The 18,526-nt window shown below is 29.6% G+C and overlaps 3 protein-coding genes across 6 annotated transcripts; 2 read left to right on the plus strand and 1 right to left on the minus strand.

The window, feature by feature from the left end:
* The first annotated feature begins 4,016 nt into the window (after positions 1–4,016).
* Positions 4,017–5,196, plus strand: LOC145181396 (ubiquitin-conjugating enzyme E2 Z-like). Of its 2 annotated transcripts, XM_090101112.1 has the most exons (2): positions 4,020–4,585; positions 4,725–4,891. In XM_090101112.1, the coding sequence occupies exons 1-2, from the start codon at positions 4,351–4,353 to the stop codon at positions 4,727–4,729; spliced, it is 240 nt and encodes a 79-aa protein (XP_089957238.1). In that variant the 5' UTR covers positions 4,020–4,350; the 3' UTR covers positions 4,730–4,891. The 2 variants fall into 2 exon arrangements, with proteins under 2 accessions (XP_079912614.2, XP_089957238.1); XM_080056488.2 differs by having other exon boundaries at positions 4,017–5,196.
* Positions 5,197–5,840: 644 nt separating this feature from the next.
* Positions 5,841–8,889, plus strand: LOC145181594 (DNL-type zinc finger protein-like). Its single transcript, XM_080056721.2, has 2 exons — positions 5,841–6,282; positions 6,409–8,889. The coding sequence occupies exons 1-2, from the start codon at positions 5,906–5,908 to the stop codon at positions 6,500–6,502; spliced, it is 471 nt and encodes a 156-aa protein (XP_079912847.2). The 5' UTR covers positions 5,841–5,905; the 3' UTR covers positions 6,503–8,889.
* Positions 8,890–10,460: 1,571 nt separating this feature from the next.
* LOC145181031 (spliceosome RNA helicase DDX39B) lies at positions 10,461–17,525 on the minus strand. Of its 3 annotated transcripts, none has more exons than XM_090099862.1 (9): positions 17,452–17,525; positions 14,106–14,187; positions 13,749–13,981; positions 12,738–13,142; positions 12,537–12,655; positions 11,496–11,627; positions 11,245–11,354; positions 10,965–11,109; positions 10,461–10,827 (listed from the first exon to the last, which is right to left on the minus strand). In XM_090099862.1, the coding sequence occupies exons 3-9, from the start codon at positions 13,963–13,965 to the stop codon at positions 10,654–10,656; spliced, it is 1,302 nt and encodes a 433-aa protein (XP_089955988.1). In that variant the 5' UTR covers positions 13,966–13,981; positions 14,106–14,187; positions 17,452–17,525; the 3' UTR covers positions 10,461–10,653. The 3 variants fall into 3 exon arrangements, with proteins under 3 accessions (XP_089955988.1, XP_089955986.1, XP_089955987.1); XM_090099860.1 differs by lacking the exon at positions 17,452–17,525 and adding an exon at positions 14,399–14,456; XM_090099861.1 differs by lacking the exon at positions 17,452–17,525 and adding an exon at positions 14,281–14,375.
* Positions 17,526–18,526: the final 1,001 nt, after the last annotated feature.

Genomic DNA, 18,526 nt, shown 5'->3' on the forward strand with positions numbered 1-18,526 from the left:
GATTTATAATTTTTAAAATATATCTTCTTTGAAATTGTGGTTTCTGTTCCATTTCGATAAAAAAAAGTGCAAAAATGTTATAAAAAAACTTATACAGGAAAATTTAAGAACCAAAGTTCTTACAACTTAAGTATAACAAATTGGCGTGATGATAATAATTCGTGAATTCCCAAAATGTTCAAGTTGCGCGGGGTTTTTTTTTTAAGAATAAATAAAATATAGATGGCGCACTGAACTCATCTGGGTATTTTTACATTTAAGATGTATGATATTTATAAAAATAGTTTCACACACGATACAAGAACGCGTTCAAATTGTTGAATCATTTTATGAAAATCAGCGTTCTGTAAAAAGTGCTTTTTAGAAAACTACGTGAATTTTTGTGGGCTGAATTAATGAATGAATATTGATCTAGAAGAAATTTGGTTTCAACAGAATGGCGTTACACCTTATTTTGCTAAAGCAATCACTTTATTGCGTAACAAATTTCCTGGACATGTTATCAGCAGAAATGGGAAGTTAATTGGCCACCAAGATCATGTAATCACCGTTGAATTATTTTCTTTGGGGTTACATGAAAAGCTAGGTCTATAAGAATAATCCACAGCCGATTACTAAACTTAAAGAAAAAATTATTTGTCATTTGTGAGATAAAGCCTCAATTATGAAATTAATTGAAGATTTCAAATAAAGGTTGAATGTAGAATGTGAGAATTTAGACAAATCGATGAATAATTATTACCGTATTGTACGCTTGTTTTTTGTTTTTTTTTATTAAGAAAACGGTTTGAGGGTTACATTTTACAAATTTTTAAATGTGATAAAACGATTATGAACTAAACTTCAAAAATTCTTCTTTTAGAAAACAAAGTTGTTGGATTCTTTTTAAAAATGTATTATAAAAGTATATTACTTGCAGTATAGTTTATTCTCTAATAAATCAAAAAACGGCTATTTTCACAGCACAAAAAGTTACGCAAGATAAATATACTTTAACAACATTTTTTACGTTAAAACCATGTGTTAATGTACTGCTTTTGTAAGCTAAAAGATCATTAATTTGTTATTCTCAAAATGGCGAATATTAGGGTTTTGCTTTTTCTGAATCAGCATAAATTTCTCTATCATAATCAATCATAAAAAAAAAAAAAAAAAAAGGGGGGGGGGGGGAGGGAAACTACTCGGGTGATTTTATAAGTGTTCGATTGCACCACTAAACATTTCTTTTGACCATAACCTTTTTTTGGAAAACAATTCACTAAAATGAACGTTACAAAGCAAAAGTTGTTAAAAATTAAAATGTTAATTTTTTACCACGCTATGGGTTATGACGGATTTTGTCTTTTCTGAAAAAGGAGAATATCTTTAAAAATAAACAAAATGATCTCTAAGCACAACTTTTTCAGTAATGTTCAGTCTAGCACACTTTGACAATTGTTATTATCCATTTGTACAACTTTTAATTTGTGGTACGATTTAGAAAATCCGACGTTTTTTACAAACTTTCGACGTCGCCCCAAAAACGACTAAAAGGAGCAAACATCGTTTGCGACACTTTGAGCAATAAAGTCGATAAGTGTATTTAAGGTTTTTTTTTGTCCGGTGAAAACATGTGATCAAATTTACATTTTTACTTGACAAAACCAGGTTGTGATCAAATAACAAATTTTGAAAAGCTAATAAAGAGGTAATAACTTTGGGAAATGAGTCTCTTCTGCCGTTGGTAAAAAAAAAAAATTATATAATGATTAGTAAATAAAAATATCACTAACGAGCAAACAATCTTATTTAGCCAATCTTACATACATACATACATACATACATACATACATACATACATACATACATACATACATACATACATACATACATACATACATACATACATACATACATACATACATACATACATACATACATACATACATACATACATACATACATACATACATACATACATACATACATACATACATACATACATACATACATGCATGCATACATACATACATACATACATACATACATACATACATACATACATACATACATACATTTTTAAAATTTCTTCCTTGAATTCCATTTAATTTTTTTTTTTTCATTATATGATAACTACTAGTGATCGACCGGAACAGATATTTTGCCGGAACCGGAACCAAACCGGTAATAGATTCTAAATATTCCTAACCAGAACCGGAACCGAAAATAAATCCAAACCGGAACAGGAACCGAAACCGGAACCGAAAATAAGTAATATATTTTTAAAAAGTTAGTTCTAATTTAAACAAAAATTAATGTAGTAAAAATAACTAAAATTTTACATTTTTTTTTAAAGTTTTTCCGAAACCCAAGGCATAGAGAAGCAGTTAGACAATCCAAAAAAATCATTTAACACCTAAATTATTTTTTGGATTGTCAAAATGCACATTAATCGTTTTCCCCTGTTCGAAGTTGTGCAATAATTTTTACAATGTGCGAAAAAGATGAGCTGCAGGAGCCAAATTCATCTTTAGGAGGTTCAAAATTGTCCATTTGGATCATGACAATATGTTTAAGAAAATGAGCTGGTAAGAATCAGAATGGTGTAACTTCAGCTCAAATAATAGCGATAAAAACATTACAAGATATGAATATTAATTTAAAGTTAATTTAAACAAGAAAATTAATTAGTTTTCAAACAAAGCCAAATTTTATTAATATTAATTTTTAAGCTTAACAACTAATTTAAAAATTTTTTTAATCATTTTTATCAAAATGATCATAACGGTATTATGCTAAATAAAGCTTTATAATATATATTTTCGGTAGCATTTTGAACCGGAAATCCGGCCGGAACCGAAATCTTAAATATACCCGGAACAGGAATCGGAATTTCGGTTCCGGTCGTAATTTTGACCGGAAACCGGATCCGAACCGAATTCCGGTCGATCACTAATAGCTACATTATATTGTGTATAAAATACAAGGTACTGGATTAACACTGACAACTTTTTAATCCTTGTTTCTCATAAGACAATGAAAAATAAATGTCAAGCACTCTTTAGTAAGTTATTATCTCCTAATTGTTAGCGTCAAAAGTTTGGATGTAGCCTATGCTTGGGGTAATGAAAAGTGAAAAAATAAATATATCAGGATAAACATACACCAGGGTCGACCTTTAGCCTTTTTGTGTTATAGGCGAGTAACAAATTTCCCCTTAAAAAGTCAAAGGACTTTTAAGGGGCATTTTACTACGTTTTTCCTATTTCTATCATTCTCAAAAAAAGAAAAAGTATGAAGATTTTTAGTGCCAGTTCCTTCACATTCGTATCGAAGAAAGATACTTTTACAGAAAATATAGTAAATTTTCCAATTTCTTCCTTAAGAAGATATTGGTTAGTGAACCAATAAAGGCATTTCTGAGCAGTATTCTCAAAATGCATATAATATTTTGGAACCTCAAGTTCAATAAACATTTATATTTAATAAAAATAAAGTTTTATTTTTGTTAAATATAAATGTTTATTGAACTTGAGGTTCAATAAACATTTATATTTAATAAAAATTATAATAATAATTTATATTTAATAAAAATTATAATTTATTTTTGTATATAATTAATAAAAGAATTTTTCAACTTCTTTGATAAAAACTTCAAAGGATATTTTAGACAACAAAGTAATAATCCCAGTTACCGCAAATTTGCATGATAATTTAAACATGAATGAATTCTCATAATTAGAAATCTTTGCTATAAAATAAAAAAAACCAGGTTGTTTGTTCTTTAAAGAAATAACTTTTAAAACAAAAAAAAGTCGTTTTCCAAGATGGCGGATATTAGGGATCTATCGTATATTTTTGTACTTTCAACTTCAGATTAGAGCACTTTCCATTGATTTTGAGACCTATCTTTTTATAAGATTCTTAATCAGCATAAAATTCTCTATCAGAATCAATCATAAAAAAAAAAAAAAAAAAAAAAAAAAGAGGGGGGGGGGGGGGGTGCGAAAGTCTTTTTTTCTTAAACATGGGTTTTTTTCTTAAACATGGGTTAGCGCTGGACTTTTTTTCTTAAACTTTGCCTATTGATGTAGTTAACTTTTTTCTGTGATACACCTTTACCCATTTCATCAATGGGCAAAATAGCATCATAGAAAAAAGTTAATTACTTTTTGATTACAAATAAGATATACAAAAATTAAATTTCTTAAGCTGCTAAATGCACAAGTACCTTCCCGCAGTAAAAAAGTTCTTGTAAACAATGTTTAAAAACTATGAAAACTATAAATTCCTTACACCAACAAAAGAAGTCAATGAAATTTTCACACCAGTGTATATAGTATTGCTTTTTTATATAGGCCTATCTTCACAATGGCAAATGTAAATTCAGGTGATGAAGAATTCTTTAAAACTCCAGTCAGCAATTGGGATCCTTTTTCCACAGAATGGACAGAGAAACCTACTGTATTGTGTTTAAGCCGGATAAAGCGAGACATTTCTGTTATGATGACTGACCCATCCCCTTTGATTTTTGTGTTTCCTGATGAAGATGATATTACTAAAATACATGCATTAATTTCTGGGCCTGCAGATACACCATATGAAGGTGGATTCTTTTATTTTTTTATTCGAATACCTCCCACCTACCCTATGTCACCACCTTTAGTTAAACTTATGACAACTGGGAATGGATCTGTTAGATTTAATCCAAATTTTTATAATAATGGAAAAGTTTGTTTAAGTAGTTTAGGGACATGGTTTGGACCAAAATGGACTGCTGCTCACTCCCTATCCTCATTACTGATGTCAATACAGTCATTAATGAATAAGGAGCCTTACATTAATGAGCCAGGATTTTGTAAAATGCAAGGAACACGAGAAAGCATGTTGTATAATGAATATGTAAAGCATGAAACTTTGCGTGTTGCTGTATGTGAAATTCTGCAGGTGTCAGAAAATATCCCTATACTAATAACAAAATTTATAGAGAAAGTTTTCTTGAGCAGCTTTGACTTTTATTTCAATCTTATTTCTGAAAGCATGAACTGTGATGGACAAAGTATAAGTACAGTTTTCCATCCTGCAGAATGTACTGCTAATTATAAACAACTTTTATCCAGAATATTAGACATTAAAAAGAAGTTGGAAGCAAACCAATAACTTTTAATTAAAAGTTTGTGTACTTCTGAATAGCTAGTTTATGATGTACAATATTTATATTTTTGGTTTTTTTAAAATATTTTACATTTTACACTTAAATACTACATACTCACAGCTTGAATTAAATCAATTTAATTTTATTCACTTTATAAAATTATGCATTTTATTTATAAATTGACTATATTTCTACCTATAAATGTATTTTAGATTTATATGTAATATGATTTTTGCATTTCTTTTAGTTTCTTTAAAGCTTGCTATTTGTGTTCTTTCATTAATTTTTTTTCTTAAGAACTACAATTTTTGTACTCTGTTTATTATTTAGGAGACTAAGAATATATATATATATATATATATATATATATATATATATATATATATATATATATATATATATATATATATATATATATATATATATATATATATATATATATATATATATATATATATATACTATAAAAAATATAATGAAAAAAAAAAAAAACAAAATTCATGGCTGGTGATTGCTACAAGACATGACATACAACTCAAAACTATAACAACACACACAGATGTGTGTGTGTGCTTGTGCTTGTGTGTGTGTATGTGTGTGTGTGTGTATATGTGTGTGTGTGTGTGTGTGTGTGTGTATATATATATATATATATATATATATATATATATATATATATATATATATATATATATATATACATACGTGTGTATATATATATATATTTATATACACACACACACATATATAGATATAGATATAGTACAATTGATGTTTAGCAAAGTTCTAGTTAATATGCTTAATGTTGCCTGCAGGAAATACTTGCTTACTCTTCGCAAATGTGGACATTTTCATAGTCAAAGCGGTCAAATTAACTATTTTTTATATTTAACAAAAAACTTTCAAAAACCCACATATCAAAATATTAAAAACAGTTTCATAAGATCTATTTGCTCAGAGGCACAATCCATTGGACAGCTCAAACGCAAGTTGAGTTTGACCTACACGTGCAAAGTTTGTAACACTCGCTCAACTAAAGTTATCAATAAGCAAGCCTATGACACTGGAGTAGTCCTTGTAAAGTGTGATGGTTGCAATAATATTCATCTCATCTCAGATAATCTTGGATGGTTTTACGATACAAAACGGTGAGTTATAAAACGTGAATTTTTTGTTTTTAATTGATAAGTTTTAAACGCACAATGAAAACAATATTTAAAATTTACAAACATATTTGTTTACCTTCAACAATAAGCGTATGTTCGTGCTTTTAGAAATATAGAAGATATTTTAAAAGAAAAAGGTGAAACTGTTACCAAAGTTGTATCGGTGGACGACACCGACATACAATTTGTGCCTAAAGAGTGAAGCTTATGTATCATTGTATTGGTTTTATCACAATTAACAGTTAGATTATCAATTTACGTGATTTATAATTTTAAATTTTCTTTACCAAATGAAAATGGAAATTACGTGATTTATACTTGTTTATTCATAATCAATAAAAAATTTAAAGAATCTGTAACGGAAATCTTAATTCGTTTGTTTGTTACACAATAATGGTGTGTAAAAAGTTAATTAAAAGCTAGAGCACCACTAAAGCATCTGTTATTATATGTCCAGTTTTTAAAGTATCTTGAATCATTAAAGATATTTTTTAATCTTCAAGTGTTAAAGCTATAATAAAAGTTATACAAAAAGAACTACTGAAAGAAGATTTTAGACCTCTGGTTTGGGCATTTCTTTCGTGTGTAGGAATGAACGCAGTCACGGATGAAGATCATTTAGAATCCTTAGACTTTGAAAATTGAAGGGGTACTGTCTGAAATTCACGATTCAGAAAATCAATTTGATCTTGGTATGATGCATCAGGGACTAGCTTAGGATTATTCTTGGCAATTAAGGTATTAGATCACTCAAAAATCTTAAATTTTTTTTTATGTAACTTTGGCACGAAATTTATCGCTGAACACAAATTTGAAAACCATTTTTAAAGATTTGATTTAGTTCTTGAGATATCCAATGTTGCCTTTAGCTGGGTAAATTTTTTCTGCCTAGTAACACGTATAGCAACGAATTTTTAACAAGAATTGCGAGCTTATTCATTATAGTTTTTTTATCTAATAAACTTTCTAAACAATGGGTAAGTCATGCAGAGTAAAACAAAGTACTAAAAGTAAAAAATCTAGAAGATTTCATGGAAATAGATGAACCAGAAGTTTGCTAAATGATTCAACTTTGCCAGTAGCTTCTTTTATAAGTACTGAAAAAGACTTTCTTCTAGCACTTTGTTGATTTATCTGTATCTTCAAAATAATTGAAAAAATTGAGACATAGCAAAATGAAAACAATTCTGTTGGTTATCGTATTGTTGACATGGAAATTTTATCTAGTGTGATTTACCAGTTATGTTGTAAAAAAATGTCTACAATCTAGTTTAAATCTTTCGGAATGTTTTTCTAAGAAAAAAGGGTTGATCTCAATCTTATACATTTGGTGCCCAAACTGCAACGAAAAACTTGAATTCTACACTTCAAAGACATGCTCTGGAAGAAAAACTTTTGATGTAAATAATTTATTCAATGCGTGCATGTGGTCAAGGTTTTTCAAGATTAGAAAAATTTACATTTTTAATGAACATTCCTAACCTAATGACTAAAAACAATTACAACAAAATAGTTAAAAATGTCTCTGAATGTGCTAAAATTGTTGCAAAAGAAACAATGATTGATGCTGCCAAAGATATCTCTCAGTCTTTTTTAAATATGCTACAGATACTGTAGTATCTGTAGATGGTAGCTGGCAACGACGTGATTCTCTTCATTAAATGGAGTTGTTACAGCGATATCAATGAAAACAGGTAAAATTCTTGATTGCGAACCAATGAGTCGATCATACAAAGCATGTAGCCTAAAGTTTAAACTAAAAGAAAGTAATCCTATTGCATTTGAAACATGGAAATCATCACATGTATGTAAATTAAATTATCGTGGCTCTGCTCCTGGTATGAAAGTGATTGGTGCACAAAGAATGTTTAGCCGTTCGATCTCACAAAATAGACTAAGATATGTAGACTATTATAGATATGTAGTGTGTAAGTTGGAGTGTGTTGGACATGTACAAAAACATGTTGATAGTAGATTAAGAAAGTTGAAAAAGACTATTAAAGGACTTGGAGGGGAAGGAAAATTAACAAATGCTACAATTAACCGTCTACAACGCTACTATGGAATTGCTGTTAGGTAAAATGTAAATGATTTGAAAGATATGAAAAAGGCCATATTTGCAACATTGTTTCATGTATCTTCATCAGCTGAAAATAACTAGCATAATCATTGCCTTGATGGTATCAATAGCTGGTGTCGTTACAAACAGGACAAAGCTAATAAAACCTCTATCTACAAATTAGGCACAGGCCCTCCATTCTCAGTTGTCAGCCATTTAAAACCTATATCAAGAAGAACTCTTAAAAAAATGCCTTCACAGTAAGACATTTTTTGGGTGTGCGCTGTTATATCATGGGATGATATGGCAGCGCATACCCAAAACAAAGTATGTTTCTTTAACACAGTTGGAGATCGGAGTTTATGACGCTGTTTCAAATTTTAATATTGGAAGAAAAGCAAGATCTCTTAATTGAAAAGTTGAATATGACTTCAGGAATATATACTCTTCAAGGTTGTTCAATCATGAACAAAAAACGTCTAATTTTTGCAGAATATCAAAATCGGACAACATCAAAAAAGCAACAAAAAGTAATTCGTGGATGCAAAAAAAAAAAAAAAAAAAAGATGCTGGTAATAACCAAGAAAGTGGTCTATATGATCCTGGTTCATGTTCTTATATGTAACTGTTTTTAAACTGACATTTTTATTGAAAATTTTTGGTACAATTATGAATATTATATTTAAATGCGTTTTTCTCAATATGTAAATTTTTGACCTCCCGACCTCCCCAGACCTCCCGACCATCCTATTTCATTAATGGTATGTTCAATTTGCATGAAACTTACAGCAAAAATTTATTACATCTAGTTTTACAATTGGAACTAAAAGTTTTGCAATATTGTAAAAACTTTTTTATTTATACTAGCTTGATCTTAAAAATTTCATTTTTTTAATGCGTCATTTTAAAAATTTCAAATATTTATTTTTTTAAGATAGTTTTAGTTCAGTTTGTAGATCAATATGTTGTTAACTTTTTGCCAAAATTTCATACCGTAAATGCTTTCACTTACTGAGGTAGTATGGCCGGGGTGGCACAAATATTTTTGAATTTTGACTATTTTAATTGGTAACCATGACAACTAATAAAATTATTATTTTATTTTTTAAAATGTTGTTATCTAGTTCTTTCTCAGAATATAGTTAGGTTTTTTTTTTAAATTTTATCTTAAAATTTTTTTGAGGGGTCTTATGCCTTAAACGACCAGCTCGGCTGCCGCTGGGTGGTTCAACAGAGAAGTATTTTTCGACTAAGAACAGCTAAACGTATTTTTCTTTCAATGGAGTTTTTCTTTTAACACTCCAGTCTTAGAGACAGTAAGAAAAAACTTTTTGTATCCGGCCAATAATATGGCATCGTTGCGAACGACCTGTCACTGTTTTCTTAGGCACATTAACATCTTTTGCTATTCTTCTCATTGACCTGATGGGTTTCCTGTCAATCTGCCTTTTAATAGCCTGGGTGTGACAACTGTAGCTTTTTTTATCTAATCCTAGCTCAAGTCTGAGATGCTTTTTAAATTGCTTTTGACTATAAACTATACTCAAATATGTTCCGAGTTCCTTTAACAGTGATGGGATTTCCACGAGGAACAAAGCAACTATTTTTCTTAACGTTTGGCTTCTGTTGTCATATATAGGATTATATCAAGGCAATTCAACTATTTCTTGCCAAATGTTAACAGACATTGCAAATTGCAAACAAAGAACAAACAAAAAATTAGAATTGTTTTTACTGGTATGAACCAATATAAAAGCAAGTCATTTTTTGTAACGCAGTCTGATCGTCAGATTTTTTTTTGCATTGAATGCACCAACAATGACCTTCTCAGATTTCTCTTGTAAATTAAGTTTTGGTCGAGCTGTAATTTAGTAACTGAAAGTACGAGAATAATTACCAATAAAAAGAAGAAAAAATATGGCAAAAAGTCTTCAGGAGAAAACTTGTTAAAAATATAAAAAGCATGCCCATAAATTTTTTAAAACACTAGTCCAATCATTTTGACGTAAATTAACCGTATATAAATGTATTTTTAAATCGGATAAAAGAACAATTTAGTAACAGTTTCCATAACTTTAGAAAAAAATAAAAAAAAAAAAGCTAAAATGTTTTAGTTTATTCAACATATCATTAATTTAACAATGCAGTTAAAACAAAGCCACCACAGTGATATTTATACACCTAATAGTCAGGTATGCGAGAAATGAAAACGACTTTCCACAAAATAATAAAGATGTTTGGTATTTACAAATCTAATTGACGTTGCCATCTGATTTTAAAACTAAAAGTCTTTTTTAACGCTGCGCTTCATAACCCTCAATGTAAGTTGATACATCGATTTCTGCAGGAAGTTCACTGACATTTACTTCAAAACGATCTTGAACATCATTAAGAACTTTAGCATCTTCCTCATCAGAAACAAAAGAAATAGCTAAACCTTTAGTACCAAAGCGTCCGGCTCGAGCGACCTGAAAATGATTTAAGATTTTCATGATATATTGCTCTTTTAATAATTCTTTGAGTGCTCTAATAAATGCTTTTATTAAATTGGTATTAATGATAAATTAACTTTTTGGAAAAAGCATGTTTAGGTAATAAAACCTACTCTATGAAGGTATGTATCAGAATCTTCTGGCATATCATAATTAACAACTATGTTGACTCTTTCAATATCCATTCCTCTTCCAAATAAATTAGTTGCTACCAGAATGCGCTTCTGAAAATCTTTAAATTGACGGTAACGTGAAATTCTAAAAGTGCAGTAACAAAAATGTAAAAAACGCAACTAATTTTTTATTAATTAAACTAACAAAATAGACAATCAAAAATAATAACAATATAAATAAATAAACAATTGAGATAACATAAAAAAAAGAACCAAATACCTTTCTTCTTGAGGCATAGATCTATGTATGGCAATAGCAGGGAAATTTTGCTCAACAAGTAAGTTAGATAATGCAATGCATCTTTGAACAGATTTCACAAAAATTATAACCTAACAATAAAAATCATAACTAAAATTTTACCAAAAGAAAGTTTTTAAAACTGACCAAACTTTCATACCAATAATTTCCAATTTGAAAAAATTGGTCCTAGAAAAATAAGACTTGTTTGAACTGTTAAAAAAAAAAGTTACCTGATTAAATTCTAGAGCATCTAATAAATCAAATAGTTTTCTATTCTTCTCATTATCTTTCAGTTTGCAGTAATGTTGCGTTAAGCCATGCAGTGTTAGCTTTGTTTCGTCGTCAACGTAAACTTCCATGGGCTGTATAAAATATCTTAATATATTGAAATGAAAAAATTTCACAATAACACCACTTAAACTTGGTATAACATTTTATTATAATTGAAAATATTGTTAATGAGAATTAGGAAAAAATAATTTTCTAAATTCACATTCATAAAAAAAAAAAAAAACAACTAAATGAAGATCTCCCACACTCTTTCTTATAATCCTGCTCACAATGACAAATTTTCCTTCTAAGTTAAGACTGCTATATTTTGCCATTTAAATGCAATCCATTTCTTGTGCCATATTGAAAAAGTAATGGTGAAACTATTAGAGAAAATACAATACCTGACAATACCACAATTTGTTTTAAAATTCTCTATGTCCAAATCTGATAAGACTAAGGTTGTAACTTTCTCTTACAATTATGTTATAGCTAACTTCCCCTTGAAATTATAGTTATTCAACTGTTTTTTTTTTTTTTTCTACAAAAAATTTCTAAGCATAATTAAAACTTAATTATGAATGCTATAAAGGACATCACCACATAAAAACAAGATACTACCATCAACTCTTGGATGCATCCATCTTACAAATGAAAACATCGTTCACTCTTTCTTTTCATTTTGTCTGCTTCTGATTGCTGACAGCAAATGGCCAATTTTTGAAAGATGACGCAATTAATAGCAACAATATTTTTCTTGAAAAACTTGACAATGGAAAGAGTCAATGAAAATGAATGAGCCTGATGATGTAATGATTAACCGCCAACATTTCTAACAACCACCAACATCATTTTGTTTAAATGAATTTTCTGATTTGATGACTTCATAATTCATAAAAAATGATCCTCTGAACACAATCAACTTGATCAACAAGCAAAACTATGAAACTTATGAATACAAGATGAATGATTTTGAAATGAGTACAAAATAGGATATTTACATCTTGCATGAACTTTTTGCAAACCAAGCGCATGTCTTTACTAAGTGTGGCACTGAACATCATAACTTGTTTCTCATGTGGTGTCATACGAAAGATTTCTTGTACATCACGACGCATGTCTGAAAAATAAGTTTTCAGAATCATAACTGAGATTTGAAAAAATTAAAAAAAAAAAAAATCATTGTAAGAAAATTAACTCACCTAACTGTTCAAGCATTTTATCACACTCATCTAGAATAAAGTGTTTTACATGTTTCAAGTTCAGAACTTTATCTCTTGCAAGTGCCAAAATACGACCAGGAGTACCAACAACAATATGTGGACAATTTGTTTTCAAAGTCTGCTCATCTTTTTTTACACTAAGACCTCCAAAAAAAACTGAAACTTTGGTGTTTGGTAAATATTTGGAGAATCGTTCATACTCTTTACTAACTTGAAAAGCAAGCTCTCTTGTATGTGACATTACAAGAACACTGACTTGACCGTCAACAGGTTCAAGCTGTTGAAGAGTAGCAAGCACAAACACAGCTGTCTTTCCCATACCACTTTTAGCTTGACATACAATGTCCATACCAAGGATAGCTTGAGGAATACATTCGTGCTGTACTATAAGGCATAAAGACTTTTAATAAGTGGGTAGTTTAAAAATTACTGCTAAATGTGTATATATATATATATATATATATATATATATATGCATGGTTATTAAAGTCTGCATTATTTTATTGTATCAATGTAAAAAAACTGGCACTTTAGCTTAAAAATATATCCTAATTAAAAAGATATGAATAAGAAAAAAGGTTGTAAAAAAAAAAAAGTGGCTAGTGAAATGAGAATTTTTGAATAAAAATTTTTAAATAAATTATTAGAGGAACTCTCTAATTTTTTTTTTTTTTAATGTTTTCCTTAAATATTATTGGAAATAAGTTATTTTAAGGTTTTCCTAACACTTTTCCAAAACTTTTCATTTATTGTAAGACAGCTCAAAAATTGTACAAATCTTAAAAGACAATTTTTTCTTAAGTTATTGAGTTTTATAAATAATTATCAGTCCACTAGTATTAGCTGTAATCTTTTACAGTTAACTTTTATTTTAATCTTTAGGGCTTTCAGTTATTGAAATCGATTAGATAGCTATTATGTCTTTTTAGCTCACCAATTGATTGTAAAATACTAGATATAAATTTTAAAAGTAAAAAATATTAAAATTACCTTCAGATGGGTGCTCAAAACCACAATCAACAATTGCTCTCAATAATTCTGGCTTTAATAAAAAGTCTCTAAAACCTGAACTGTGAATAGAAACATAAGTTCCTTTTACATCTTTTTTAACACTATCTGTTGCTTGAACACCGTCTTCAGCAGTGGCTTCATTGTCACTTTGCTCTTCATAATCAGGTATAAACTCCTCGTCTTGAACGTCAGCCATAGTTAGTTATTTAAGACTAAAATAAAACAACCATACGTACGTTGAAATCATTCTATTAAAAGTTTCTATTACAATTCTCTATATAATAAAGAGATTTATAGGATAACCATGAGAAGTTCTATTCATGAAAGTGTACTTACTTTTGCCGCTGAATGGCAAGATGGAGTCGTAGAGGAATTCTTTGGTTGGCTGTCTAATTACCCGAACGACTTTGCTTCTGTTCTGTAGTATACAAAAAGATAATTAATCAGACTTAATTTCATCATAAATAAGAAAATTTGTAAAAAAAAGGAAACGACGACAAATTTTAGTTACTTATAGCAAGGATAAAACTTTTTCAACTTTATAACTAAGCTTTCTAATACTGAAATGCTCGGATGGTTTTTAGTGCCCGTGTAAAGAATTTTTTAAATAGGCGAAAACTTCTACTTACGCTACAGAAAACGCTTTATCGAAACTGCTATGAACCATCGCTTCCTTTACTTTGTTCATGAATAGTTCTGCATTGTAGTAAATATTTTCAAACACTGAGTTGCTCTTTGATTGTTTCAACTGTTTCCGAGTAAGGTAACAGCGAGGTAACTTCGATGCGTTTTAAAAATTCTGATGGGAGTAATGTATTCTCAAATGATTTACTAGTTCTATTGATCACTCTGCATCCTAAAGCTTCATCAACTTATAAGGAAATTACCCAAGTGAGTGAGAGTTACCGAAATTTTTATTAATTTTAATGTCATCAAACGACAATATTACCTCATATGCGGGTTATTAACGATTGTATAATTTCATTTGTCACAACTAAGTGATAATTTCAACTCTGCATGCCAACGAGGTCACCGCAGACCTTATTGGTATGTATAGTAGAAATTACCTTATTTAAAACCTTAAAAAAGAAAGAAAAAAGTTGTTAAGGTGGCTCACCCCCATTAAAAATCAAAAAAAAAATTTTTTTTTTTTTTTTTGAATTATGTTATATTAAGCATCGAAGTACAAAATTCATAATATATTTTTACTATTATATGCTTAAAAAGTAACAAAAAATACCGTTATTGTGGTTAATGCAGTTTCCTACTCCTTAGCAACGCCATAGCAACGGTGTAAACAACAAATTTATTCATTACTTCTTGAAGGTTTTAACTTAAAGTTTTGAACTATTTTTCAATGTTAGATCTATTATGCTTTTCTACTGTTCTGTAAAATGTAATATTTCTTAAAAATGTGCTCTGTATCATTAATTTAATGTAATTTAACTGAAAACTATCTATCTGGTATGGCGAACAAAAGGAATAAAATTAGAAATTTAAAGAGAAAATATCATGGAAATAGGTATACAAGGAGAGCAGAGGAAGTAAATGGTTGTAGCAGGAAATCAGAAACAACAAGTGCATCAAAGCTTAAGAAAAAACATAACTTTAGTGCTGCAACAAATTGTGATTCCGAAGTTGACAATTTTTTCTTTATTTGTAACTTTAGAATTATTAAAAATATATTTGAACAGTATTCCACATGCAGTGAGTGTAATAGCAAGCTAACTTTTTTTCATAATGAATCTATACGTATGGGATTTTCTATTGAAATTATAATACAATGTTCAAACTGTGACTTTGAAAGTACATTTTATTCATCACCATCTGTAAATCAAAGTGTTTCTAGTTCAAAAACATATGAAATAAATTTACGTGCTGTTATGGCATTTCGTGAAATTGGACGTGGTAGAGAAGCTATGTCTACTTTTACTGCTATAATGAATATGCCTCCACCTCTTACGAATCACAGTTATAATATTACAAACAATAAACTACATAAAGTTTATAAAGAAAGCAGTTCTCAGAGTATGAAAGCTGCTGTATCAGAACTAAGGGAAATTATAAATGCAAATGCTTCTGATGATGAAATTATTGACTGTGGCATATCAATAGATGGAACATGGCAACGTCGTGGGTACTCCTCCCTAAATGGTGTTGTTGCTGGTCTTTCGCATGAAAATAAAAAGGTGATTGATGTTTGTTCTTTATCTAAGTTTTGTATGCAGTGTGAAGTACATAGAAGAATTAATAATCCTATTGATTTTGAATATTGGAAAGCTACACACACTTGTCAAGTAAATCATTTTGGCTCAGCAGGGTCAATGGAAGCTGCTGGAGCTCAAGAAATATTCCATTCGTCCATACAAAAGTATAATTTAAGATATACTAAGTACCTTGGAGATGGTGACTCAAGTTCATTTTCTAATGTTGTTAAAAGTAAACCATACGGTGATTATGTTATTGAAAAGCTAGAATGTATTGGCCATTATCAGAAAAGAGTAGGCTCTCGTTTGCGTCAAAAAATTAAAGATTTTAAAGGCAGGTTGTTAAGCGATGGCTTAAAAATATCCGGAAAAGGAAGGTTGACCAATAAAACTATTAACACAATGCAGAACTTTGTTGGAATGGCTATAAGACAAAATAAAAATAACCTACTGAGTATGAGAAATTCTGTAATAGCTGTACTTTACCATTGTACAAACTTTCCATATGAAGTCACTCGTCATCAATTTTGTTTAAAAGGGAAAAGCAGTTGGTGCAAATGGCAATCAGATAAAGTTACGGGTAAAACAAGCTATAGACAAAAAATAAATTTACCTGTAGCAATTATGGAGGAAATTGAGGAAAATGAATGCAATTTATTAGTTTAGTATCAATTTCAAGTTTAGTAATTTCTTTTTGCACGAATGCTGTAAGTCTACTATTTAACTGTCTTCCGTAAAATCTACGAGAGCAAACTATATTTGATTTGTATTTGAACTTCTTTGTTAAATAATGAGCTGTTATACAAAGCCAATAGGATCTAACCCTATTCTTCCACAAATCTGTTGCTTTGGCAATATGGGTAACTGACTTAAATTTAGCTCTAAGATCGTTCTTGTATTGATAGTATTACTTCCTTAATTGCTTCGCTATTGCCTTTCGATGAAGCGGCTTGGAAAGTGGAGCAAGAATGTTTAGAAGGCGTTGCATACCAGGTTTATGAAAATAGTTAAAAAAACGGCCATCTTGAATAATGCAATTTATTACGGCTTCATCTATTTCATCTTTGTGCTGCATCCCAACTAATTTATCTTGAACAAGTAATTTTTTTTGAGAATCGTAAAGATAATCAGATTTTTTATGAACATGCAAAATATGTTTTCGCAGATTTGGTTCAGGCCCACACAAAAGGTTTCCATTCTCCGGGCACATCAAACAAACATACTTATTTGTGTTGGCAACAAATGAAAAGAATGCTTTTCAAACAATCTCTACTTCCCATATGGGTGTCTCCCATATGGGAAGTAGAGATTCTTTGAAAAGCAAATTTATAAGTTGTTTAGGTTATTTCTAAACTGGTTTAAGAAAGAAACCCAAGAACCCCACTTAAATATCCCCCTGACAAAAATTCCCTACGAAAAAATTCCCCCTCCCCCAAAAAAGCAACAACAAACCTTTGTTTAAATTAAAAGACTACCTCAACAAAGTCCAAACCGTCAGTTGTTGTGTGTTCTATTTTGTTTATGTTCTCCCTTAAGGTGAATTTCCACTCATCCGATTTAGCAACGGGAAAGGGAAAGGAATGGGAAAATTAATCATGTGAGCATGCGCAGTGATTAATTTTCAAAACTATTTTACAAATTGCTCATGTGATTAATTTTCCCATCCCTTTCCTTTTCCCTTAGCTAAAACGGATGAGTGGAAACTCACCTTAACAATCAGTCAATATATATATACACTAATTCCAAAAAAATCATTCGATAAAACAAAAATAAAAAAGCAACAAATAAATTTAAAAATTTACACATTAAAAGCGGTATCAGGAAAAAAGCTGATACAATGATAAAATGACAGTAAAGCGTATCTAAGTATATAAAAGAAACTATTTAGGCATTTTTCTCAGGAGGTTTTTTTAAGGAGGATAATTTTCTTGACACCGCCTGAATTCCATACGTTCCGTCATTGAAAATTTTCCAAAAGATAACTGTTCCAGCCTAAGACTAGTAAAATATTTCCATGTTCGGCCAGGAATTGAACTTCTTTTTTAAACAGGGTCTAAGAATGGTTTCAAAGCAAATGCGAAATTGTTCCGGCGCTAGGAATGGTTTTAATTGCCAATATAATCGGAGTCGATTATTGATATTTTAAAGGTGCACAGGGAAAAAAAAGTCTTAGTCCGTTCAGACCAGTTGTTGCCCCAAATTAAATTACCTATGCTTTACTGCAAGTTTTGTTTCACTCCATTTCACTCTCTCATACAATTCTTTCAAATCCTATCAAAAATTTCAAATCCCATCCTTTAAAAGAAATTTTCAATCCTATCCTTTTAAAGAAAATGTAGACGAAAAGTAAATTTACTTACTTTTTAAATATAGATTACTTTTAATTGTAACTAAAAGTTATTTAAAATGTAAACTTAAGTAATCAAAAGTAATTTTATGTAATTTACTTTTAATAGCCATTTCATTTTAGTTATAAAATAACACATTTCTACTTAGGAAAACTAATTATATAAGTAAATTTTATTTACATTTGATTGCATGTAACTTTTT

Source organism: Hydra viridissima, unplaced genomic scaffold (genome assembly GCF_058129835.1).
Source record: "Hydra viridissima isolate aposymbiotic clone 2 unplaced genomic scaffold, HvirCarnegie_v1 scaffold_10, whole genome shotgun sequence".
Taxonomy (NCBI): Eukaryota; Metazoa; Cnidaria; class Hydrozoa; order Anthoathecata; family Hydridae; genus Hydra; species Hydra viridissima.